This window comes from Pristiophorus japonicus, chromosome 2 (genome assembly GCF_044704955.1).
Source record: "Pristiophorus japonicus isolate sPriJap1 chromosome 2, sPriJap1.hap1, whole genome shotgun sequence".
NCBI lineage: Eukaryota > Metazoa > Chordata > Chondrichthyes > Pristiophoridae > Pristiophorus > Pristiophorus japonicus.
Window position 1 is genome coordinate 75,042,795 of NC_091978.1, and position 11,324 is coordinate 75,054,118.

The 11,324-nt window shown below is 42.9% G+C and overlaps 1 protein-coding gene across 1 annotated transcript in view; it reads left to right on the top strand.

The window, feature by feature from the left end:
- Positions 1-10,580, top strand: part of sigmar1 (sigma non-opioid intracellular receptor 1) — a 33,392-nt gene extending 22,812 nt beyond the window's left edge. Inside the window, exons 3-4 of the mRNA XM_070862393.1 lie at positions 2,302-2,394; positions 9,416-10,580. Coding sequence (XP_070718494.1) covers positions 2,302-2,394; positions 9,416-9,645 — 323 coding nt within the window. The 3' untranslated portion in view covers positions 9,646-10,580. The remainder of the gene's footprint in view (positions 1-2,301; positions 2,395-9,415) is intronic.
- Positions 10,581-11,324: the final 744 nt, after the last annotated feature.

Consider the following 11,324-nt stretch of genomic DNA (forward strand, 5'->3'; position numbering starts at 1 on the left):
TACATTCTCCAAGTGGTTTAGTCTCTTCCTTGGCTGTCCTTTTACTTATGTGCTTATAAAAGCCCATTGCTCTGTTACATCAGGATTCACTCTCCGTTGCCAAAACCACCCATTACTCTAGCATCATCTGGAGAGCAAAGATAACCCCTAGCTTTTTTTCCACTACCAATCCTCTACTTAAACCCCTGTCCTCTATCACCTCCGACCATCATCTCTAGCAACAAGTGCGAGAAGCTCATGGACCTCTTCGTCACCAACTTGGAGGCCATTCACTCAGCTGCTTCTGCTATTTACCACTCCTGTGCCCTAGCCTCCTCCAAGCTCATCTCATCCACAAGATCCACCTCCTCCTTCCTTGACCTCATTCCCACTAAACTACTGACACCCAATTTCTGTATCTATCTCCACACATTAGCTGATATTGTAAATCATTGCTTCTTCTTGGGGACTGTCCTTTTTATAAACCACCATCATAAACCCACTCCTCAAAAAAGATTACTTTCAACCTCTCTGCTAGCAAACTATCTCCCCATCTCCAACTCCTTACTCTCAAGTTCTTGAATGTGCTTTTCACATTCACATCCATGGCCATTTCAACAACAACAGTTTGCCTTTTATCTAGCACCTTTTAACATAGCAGAATGTCCCAAGGCACTTCACAAGCATAATCAAACAAAAAATGGAGACCGAGCCAAAGAATAAGATAGTGGGAGAGGTGACCAAAAGTTTGGTCAAAGAAATTAGTTTTAACAAGGGTCTCCATGGTCAGCCGAAGGGGAGGGAGGTTTGCAAAACCGGCCAGAGTCAGGGAGTTGGAGTTTTAGGGCTGGAGAATGTTAGTTGAGGAGATGCGAAGCCATGGAGGGACTTAAACTCGATGATGGGAATTGTAAATTGGAGTTGCTGGGGGACAGGAACAGTTTAAGTCAGCAAGGACAGGGAGATAAGTGAATGGGACCGATGCGGGATAGGATTCTCCCTCTCCCACCCATCATCACACCATACAAGTTTTTGAATCCTTCCCCACTGCTTTTGGCATGGACTTTAGTACCAGCTCAGTTTAGGTGAAACCCATCCAGTGTGTCGAGCTTCCCTGCCCCAAAGCTAATCCTAATGTCGTTGCAATCCAACTGCCTCTCTTGTACACCACCTGTCTAGCCACAGATTGAAATGTCTAATCTATACCGTGCCCTAGTACATGGCACTGGGACCAATCCTGAGTTTCCTGGCAATCCATTTCCAATTACATAATTACTGTTGATGTAAGGAAACATTTTGTGGCATCTGATGTAAAATATATTCATATCTTTGAATCTGTTATATAATCGTGCATTTGAATGAACACTGGTGTAAAGCTAACCTTTGAGCTGAATCTTGTATACCTGGACACCAGTTCAGAGCTCCTCAAATTAGCTTGAATATACTTTGCTTTCAGAATTATGATTCAATTTGCCCTCTGAAGCTTTGTGTAACCACAGTATGAGGCTTTTTCCTGTTGGATATTTATTATATTTCACCTGAAGAAAGGGGTCAAGCACACACATGTGACATGTGAATTATTAAGGAAAGGAAAAGTCCTTTAAGCCCAGAAAACCCTTTTCCATAATAGTCTCATGGTCTGTTATTTGGGATCGTTGAGAAGAATTGCTCGCTGAAACCAATTGCACAACTATCCATCCCAATCCTCTGTTTAAGTTAATTTTATTTTCATACAACTCCACATGCAAAGCTAACTTAGAAGCCTAGATAGTCCCTGAAAATTGAGTATCGCCTAGTTCGAGGAGTTAACCTGTGGAATTCCCTACCGCAGAGAGTTGTTGAGGCCAGTTCATTGAATATATTCAAGAGGGAGTTAGATATGGCCCTTGCGGCTAAAGGGATCAAGGGGTATGGCGAGAAAGCAGGAAAGGGGTACTGAGGGAATGATCAGCCATGATCCTATTGAATGGTGGTGCAGACTCGAATGGCCTACTCCTGCACCTATTTTCTATGTTTCTATGTTAATACAGTTCAGTAATATTATGCAACCAGCTAGTTCCCCTCCATTGCCTTTATGATTAGGGATAATGAATCAAATAGAGAGAATCTATGAAGAACATTTGTAAAATTCATGATTAGTTTTGTGGTGCTGGATAGTTCTCAGAACTTTTATATATTTGTATTTATATACAAGATTTTTTAAATGTTGCATTTCATGTGGTTTTCAAATTTTAAATGGAGATGAGACTGCTTGTTTCATGCAGAGTTTTGCTTACACATGTATGCTAAATGGATTAAGATTATTTTTACCTGAAATTCTAGGTCGATACTGGGCTGAAGTGTCCGACACTATTATCTCAGGAACTTTTCAACAGTGGAAAGAAGGGACAACTAAAAGTGAAATATTTTATCCAGGTAGGTTTGTGTATTTGTATTTCAAGATATAGGGAAGTTCTTGTCTCCTTGCCACCATTCTACTTGCCCTGTCAGTACCCTGGTAATCCTTTCCTAACTGCAGATGTATTTTGCCTATGTCCAACATAAATTTTACTTTTTCTTCCAGCAGAGGTATGATGGGCTATATGGCCCCCTTTTGTGCTGTATCATTCTATGATTCTATATTCATTTGTAATAGGTCTAGAATCATAAAATAATACAGCACAAAAGGGGGCTATTTAGCCCATCGTTCCTGAGCCTACACTTTGAAAGAGCTATCCAATTAGTCCCACTCCCCTACTCTTCCCCACAGCTGTACAATTTTTTCCTTTTCAAGTACATATCCAATTCCTTTTTGAAAGTTGCAATTGAATCTGCTTCCACCATCCTTTCAGGCAGTGCATTCCAGATCGTGACAACTTGTGTTTTTAAAAAAAAAAAATTATTCTCTCATTCTCCTGATACTTTTGACAATTATCTTAACCAGGACAACAACAACTTGCATTTATATAGTTCCTTTTAATATAGTCAAACATCCCAAGGCGCTTCACGTGAGCTTATCGGACAAAATTTGACATTGAGCCAAGTAAAAAGATACTGGGACATGTGTTTGGTCAAACAGGTAGGATTTACAGCCGTCAATTGTAGAGCTATGAAAACGGGATGCACAAGAGTCCAGAATTGGAGAAGCGCAGATCTTGAGAGTTGTAGAACTGGAGGAGGTTGCAGAGAGGGAGGAAACAGATAGCGAAATGTATTTGTAGATTAGGGAGGTATCAAAAAGGCCAGAATATTAATCATGGGGATTTTAATTGTCCAGAATTTGTCAGAAAGTAGCAAGGAGGAATGTATTTTCTAAAGGCAGTAAAGGATTGTATTCTTAGTTATTAGTATTATTAGTTATTCTTAGTATCCCCTTGGAGATATCGTCAGAAAACATGGAGTCAGTTTCCACACGTACGCTGACAACACCAGCTCTACCTCTCCACCACTTCTCTCGACCCCTACCTTGTATCTAAATTGTCAGATTGCTTGTCTGACATCCAGTACTGGATGAGCAGAAATGTTATCCAATTAAATATTTGGAAGACCGAAGCCATTATCTTTGATCCCCAGTACAAACTGCGTTCCCGAACCACTGACTCCATCCCTCTCTCTAACATGAATCTGAGGGTGAACACGACTGTTTGCAACCTAGGTGTCATATTTGACCCTGAAATGAGTTTCCAGCCCCATATCTGCGGCATAACCAAAACCACCTTTTTCCCCCTCCATAACATTGCCAGCCTTCGTCCCTGCCTCAGCTCTTCTGCTGCTGAAACCCTCATTCATAGAAACATGGAAAATAGGTCCAGGAGTAGGCCATTCGGCCCTTCGAGCCTGCATCACCATTCAATAAGATCTGGCTGATCATTCACCTCAGTACCCCTTTCCTGCTTTCTCTCCATACCCCTTGATCCCTTGATTCATGCCTTTGTTACCTCTAGACTTGACCACTCCAACTCACTCCTGGCTGGCCTCCCACATTTTACATTACATAAACTTTGAGGTCATCTAAAACTCAGCAACCCATGTACTAATTCGCACCAAGTCATGATCACCCATCACACCTGCGTTTTCTGACCTACATTGGCTCCCGGTTAAACAATGCCTCGATTTCAAAATTCTCATCCTTGTTTACAAGTCACTCCATGGCCTTGTCCCTCCCTATCTCTAATCTTTTTCGGCCTCAACCCCACAAGGATGTCTGCGCTCCTCAAATTCTGCCCTCTTGAACATCCCTCATTATAACTGCTCAGACATCGGTGGCTGTGCCTTCAGGTATTTGGAAGCTCTGGAACTCCCTCTCTAAACCTCTCTGCCTCTCTACCTCTCTTTCCTTCTTTAAGACGCTGCTTAAAACCTACCTCTTTAAACAAGATTTTGGTGATCTACATTAATTTCTTCTTTTGTGGCTCAGTGTCAAATGTATCTGTTTTGTCTTGTAACACTATTGTGAAGCGCCTTGGGATGTTTTACTATGTTAAAGGTGCTTTATAAATAAAAGTTATTATTAGTTGCCAGGTGGTCTTCAACACTCCATTACAGTTAAAGGTTTTACTATTACACTCGGCATTGTACAACAGGAAGAATCACTTCCGCCAACAAATCCCCTCTCTCCAACTCAAAATGAATTTATTGGGAAAGGAACCTCCTGCAGTATTTCTGCAATATTCCTTGTGTACCATTTCTTATACTGTAATGTTGTTCCAGTTCTGGTTTGTAAAATACTGTAACTGGTTGAACACAGCTTTTTTTTAAAAACTTATTCCAATATTGTTAGCTCACTGATTCACCTGAAATTATTGGTTTTAACCAAAATGTAAATAAGTATCCCAACTTTGAGAAGAAAAATGTGGGTGGAAGAATGTGCTCCTAACAGGCACCAGCAGGGTGTTTAAACTATTAAACATTCCTCTACATCATACAGGAGATTTACTAGGATGCTGCCTGGAATGGAGAATCTTAGTTATGAGGACAGATTGGATAGGCTGGGTTTGTTCTCATTGGGTCAGAGGAGGTTGAGAGGAGACCTTATTGAGGTTTACAAAATATTGAGGGACCTGGATATAGTGGATAGTAAGAGCCTATTTCTATTGGTCTATTACAAAGGGGTATAGTTTTAAGGTGGTTGGTGGAAGATTTATAGGGGATTTGAGGGGGGGCTTCTTTACGCAGAGGGTTGTGAGGATCTGGAATTTGCTGCCTGGAAGAGTGGTGGATGCAGAAACCCTCACCACTTTTAAGAGATGGTTGGATGGGCACTTAAAGTGCAGTAACCTGCAGGACCTAGTGCTGGTAATTTGGGTTATACTGGATGATCTTTTGTTGGACGGCACAAATATAACGGTAAGTACTGCAGGGAATCGAATACGGCCAGGGTGATCTCCTGGACTAGTTTAGATTGCGTGGATGGGTCGGAGAGAACTTTTACCAGATATTTTTCTCCCTAAATTGGCCTGGGTTTTTAATCTGTTTTTGCCTCTCCCAGGAGATCACATGGCTCCGGTTGGGGTGAAGTGTAGAATGTTTCAGTAAAAGGGATGTCGTAGTTGTGTGAGGCAGACTGGTTTGGGATGGGTGCTCTTTGTCTTTCTGTCATTGCTCATAGGTTTATATGTAACCTTTAGGACTGCTGACCAAAGGCCAAAATGGCCTCCTGCGCTGTAAATTTCTATGTTTCTATAACCCTGACATGCATCCTAGGGTTTTAAAAGAAGTGGCTGCAGAGATAGTGGATGCATTGGTTGTAATCTACCAAAATTCCCTGGATTCTGAAGCGGTCCCAGCGGATTGGAAAACCGCAAATGTAACTCCCCTATTTTTTTAAAAAAAGGAGGCAGGCAGAAAGCAGGAAACTATAGACCAGTTAGCTTAACATCTGTCTTTGTGAAAATGCTGGAGTCCATTATTAAGGAAGAAGTAGCAGGGCATTTGGAAAAGTATAATAGTCAAGCAGAGTCCGCATGGTTTTATGAAAGGGAAATCATGTTTGACAAATTTACTGGAGATCTTTGAGGATGTAATGAGCAGGGTGGATAAGGGGGAACCAGTGGATGTGGTGTATTTGGATTTCCAGAAGGCATTCGATAAGGTGCCACATAAAAGGTTGACTGCACAAAATAAAAGTTCATGGGGTTGGGGGTAATATATTGGCATGGATAGAGGATTGGCTAACTAACAGAAAACAGAGAGTTGGGATAAATGGGTCATTTTCCGGTTGTCAAACAGTGACTAGTGGGGTGCTTATATTACAATCTATATTAATGATTTGGATGAAGGGACCAAGTGTAATGTAGCCAAGTTTGCTGATGATACAAAGATGGATGGGAAAGCAAGTTGTGAGGAGGACACAAAAAATCTGCAAAGGGATATAGGCAGGCTAAGTGGGCAAAATTTTGGCAGATGGAGTATAATGTGGGAAAGTGTGAGGTTATCCACTTTGCCAGAAAAAATAAAAAAGCAAATTATTATTTAAATGAAGAAAAATTACAAAATGCTGCAGTACAAAGGGACCTGGGGATCTTGTGCATGAAAAACAAAAAGTTAGTATGCAGGTACAGCAAGTAATCAGGAAGGCAAATGGAATCTTGGCCTTTATTACAAGGGGTATGGAGTATAAAAGCAGAGAAGTCCTGCTACAACTGTACAGGGTATTGGTGAGGCCACACCTAGACTACTGCATACAGTTTTGGTCTCCTTATGACGACATGCAGGCCGTGATGCTTACCAACGGATCCATCACAGACGAAATCCACGTCCAGACCGGGGTCCAACAGGGTGGTGTCATCGCCCAACCCCCTCTTCATTCTTCCTCGCTGCCATGCTCCACCTTACAGTCAACCAGCTCCCTGCTAGAGTGGAACTAAACTACAGAACCAATGGGAAGCTGTTCAACCTTTGCCGTCTCAGGTCCAGGACCATCCACCTCTTGTCGAGCTACAGTACGCGGACGCCGCCTGCGTCTGTGTACATAAAGGCTGAACTCCAGGACATAGTCGACGTATTTACGGAGGCGTACGAAAGCATGGGCCTTGCGCTAAACATCAGTAAGACAAAGGTCCTCACCGCACAGCACGGCCCCCCCAGTCATCAAGATTCATGGACCACTTCTCATTATCTCGGGAGCCTCCTATCAACAAGAGCAGGCATTGACGACGAGATCCAACACCGCCTCCAGTGCGCCAGTGCAGCCTTCAGCCGCCCGAGGAAAAGAGTGAAGACCAGGCCCTCAAAACTGCCACTAAGCTCATGGTCTACAGGGCTGTAATAATAACTGCCCTCCTGTATGGCTCAGAGACATGGATCATGTACAGTAGACACCTCAAGTCGCTGGAGAAATACCACCAACGGTGTCTCCGCAAGATCCTACAAATCTTCTGGGAGGACAGACACACGAACTTTGGCGTCCTCGACCAGGCCAACATCTCTAACATTGAAGCACTGACCACACTTGATCAACTCCGCTGGGCAGGCCACATAGTTCGCATGCCAGACACGAGACTCCCAAAGCAAGCTCTCTACTCGGAACTCCTTCATGGCAAATGAGCCAAAGGTGGGCAGCGGAAACGTTACAAGGACACCCTCAAAGCCTCCCTGATAAAGTGGGACATCCCCACTGACACCTGGGAGTCCCTGGCCATAGACTGCCCTAAGTGGAGGAAGTGCATCCGGGAGGACGCTGAGCAGCTCGAGTTTCGTCGCCGAGAGCATGCAGAAATCAAGTGCAGGCAGCGGAGAGAGCGTGCGGCAAACCACTCCTTCCCTCAACGACTATCTGTCCCACCTGTGATCGAGACTGGTTCTCATATTGGACTGTACAACCACCTAAGAACTCATGTTAAGAGTGGAAGCAAATCTTCCTCGATTCAGAGGGACTGCCTATGATGATGATGATGATTTAAGGAGGGATATACTTGCATTGGAGGCAGTTCAGAGTAGGTTCTCTCGGTTGATTCCTGAGATGAAGGGGTTGACTTATGAAGAAAGGTTGAGCTTATACTCATTGGAGTTCAGAAAAATGTGAGGTGATCTTATTGAGACATATAAGATAATGACAGGGCTTGACAAGGTAGATGCAGAGAGGATGTTTCCACTCATGGGGGAATCTGGAACTAGGGGGCATAGTTTTAGAATAAGGGGTCGTCCATTTAAAACTGAGGAGGAATTTCTTCTCAGTGGGCTGTAAATCTGTGGAATTCTCTGCCCCGGAGAGCTGTGGAGGCTGGGTCATTGAATATATTTAAGGTGGAGATGGACAGATTTTTGAGCAATTTAGGGAGTAAATGGTTACGGGGAGCGGGCAGGGATGAGTAGCTGAGTCCATGATCAGATCAGCCATGATCTTCTTGAATGGCTGCACAGGATCGAGGGGCGAAATAGCCTACTCCTGCTCCTATTTCTTATGTTCATAAGCAGAGGTGTCAATTTTTTAGATGTGGCGGCGTTATCCACAGCTCGGGCATTCGCAGGATTTCGGCTCCTTCCAGCTAAGTTGTCTACCTCTTAAAGTAGCTTACAAACATTTGAAACGGATGCTCTATGGGGTACCATAGTGTAGTGGTTATGTTACAGGCCTGGTAATACAGAAGCTGAGATTAATAATCCAGAGAACATGAGTTCAAATCCCACCGTGGCAGTTTGGGAATTTGAATTCCTCTTTTTAAAAAAGAAAATCTGAAAATTAAACAAAACTAGCATAAGTAAAAGTGACTCTGAAGCCGTTCGAATTGTCGTAAAAATCCAAGTGGTTCACTAATGTGCTTTTTATGGCAGGAAACTGCCAACTTTACCAATCTGACCTATATCCAACACAGACATGATGAGCTGAATGGTCTCTTTCTGTGCCATAAATTTCTACGATTCTGCGATTCCAGTCCCGCACCCACTTGGTTAACTCTTAACTGCCCTTTTATCGGCTACACGCAGTGGTTCAGGAAGACAGCCCATCACCACCTTCTCAGGACAGCTAGAGATGGGCAATAAATGGCAGGGATGCCTACAATAAATCATAAAGAAGGCATATCTACCAAGCACGCTTCATGTCCTCTGGATATTCCAAATCAGATCATCAAGTTCAGTTAATGTCAGTAATTAACTGTTATAAACAAATTTAATAGGAATATGGATTTAAACTTGGTAATTTTCACTTTCACCTTCTGGGCATAATCTGGCGGAACGGATCGCCCGCTCCTTGTAGTCAATGGGGTGAAAATCAGGCAGGTTGTACAATGGATGGGCAATCTGCCCATTGTAGCCCACAGACAAAAAACTTGGACACCCCTGATTTGGGGCATGATCAGTGTTAATTATACCAGCCAATTCATAAATTCCCCAATCTCTTGTTTCAAATGAAGAGACACACCAGAATTCCAAATGGGTTGAATGTTCACTTTTTGGATACCAGTTAAAGAACTCTGCTCAATCACGGTAAAATATGACCTGTTTTTTATTTCCACAGGTGACACTATAGTCCATTCTATAGGCGAGGCCACATCCATTCACTGGAGCGCCGGGACGTGGATGGTTGAATATGGTCGAGGCTTTATTCCATCCATGTTGGGGTTTGCACTGTCCGATACAATCTTCAGTACACAGGATTTTCTTACTCTTTACTATTCGATGTCCGTCTACGCAAAAGCACTGATTCTGGAAGCCAATACATACCTCGCAGGAGCTGGGTTCTTTTGAAGCTGGATGGGAGACCCTTTTGTAGTTTAACATTTTTATTGGTGTCTATTTGACATCAGTTTATATCACCTAACGGGGTTGAAAATGGTGTTCATGCTCATCAGTCCTGGAAATTTTATTTATTTCTTGTATGCTACAACAATTTTTCAGAAGTCCAATCTTTTCTGTACTCTAAATTGAGCATCACTTCAAGTATTGCATAAAAGACAAAATCAGAAGTACAGAATAATAGATCTTCGACTGTTTACATAATCTTACTTGTGGTATGGTGTCAATTTAGACATCAATGTATTGCTGAATCTCTTAGAATTAGTTTGGATGGTAAATTGAGAAGTCCAGGACTATGAACATGGGTTATTTTTCAACCCCTGTAGATTAGTCTTCAGCATGTTATTACTTTAATCTAAACCTATTGGTAAAAGACCTTCCTTTTTAGATTCAATCAGTCAACTAGATGTTTAATTCTGCAAATCCAAACCATTGAATCAGACAGATTTACACACATTTATTTCCAGCTTAGATTGTTAATGGGGTTTAATGTAATTTTGTGTGCTCATAACAGTGTACACAAACTCATTGCCGCAGTCATCAATTTTCCTAATCTGATTTGAATGTCCAGTTTTAATATTTTTATAAACTGAACAGTGTGACAGCTCGAGCGGTGATGAGGTGCATAATGTGAATGTCTTTGGGTGCGAATTTGATCAAAGCCACTTACTGTCGAAAAGACCACTAAGATCCGGACGATACTTTGGGCGGAAGTTTGGTGAAAAAAATAGGGGAAGAAATATCCAGCGAAAAGATTGGGCATTACACGGGGATTCTGGGCGGCAAATGCAATCCTTGACAAAGTAATGCCGAGACTGGAGTCGAGCCCAGGGAGGGGGGGGAACGCAAAAAAAATGTTCAACAAATAAAAAAACAAACCTTTCAAAGGATCCTTTCAAACAAAATTGCTGCAAAAGAATTTGCAGGTCTTCATACCTACCATCCAGGTAAGACCTGCTTCCATGCGCCGATCTTTTCTCCTGCAGGAGCGGAGGACCACTCGGATGAATCTTGGGCGGGAGAACTTTTTTCGACGTTGCACACCAGCGGATGCTCCCCAGCCATCCTTTCAAACTGCTGGCGTGAGGGCCTCCCCAATCTTGCACGGAGGGAGAGCGCCATTTCACTCCAACCTCTCGCCCATTTTGGTCGGCAAGTGGCATGCAAATGTGGCCCATCAGTTAAATCGGCCAGTTCCATGTAACTCCATGTTACTGTTCCCAGCTGGGCTGACCACTCACTAGGCCATGTTCCCATCTGGGAGTGAAAATCGACCCCTCGTATTTCTCCTCGTGTCAGTAAGAAAGCTGTTAAGGTGCAGGTTGGCAATGGTGCTAATTCGTCTCTTTTTTTATTTAGGTAGAGTTACATAAGAACATAAGAAATAGGAACAGGAGTAGGCCATACGGCCCCTCGAGCCTGCTCCGCTATTCAATAAGATCATGGCTGATTTGATCATGGACTCAGCTCCATTTCCCCGCCCATTCCCCATAACCCCTTATCCCCTTATCGTTTAAGAAACTGTCTATTTCTGTTTTAAATTTATTCAATGTCCCAGCTTCCACAGCTCTCTGAGGCAGCAAATTCCACAGATTTACAACCCTCCTGAGAAGAAATTTCTCCTCATCTCT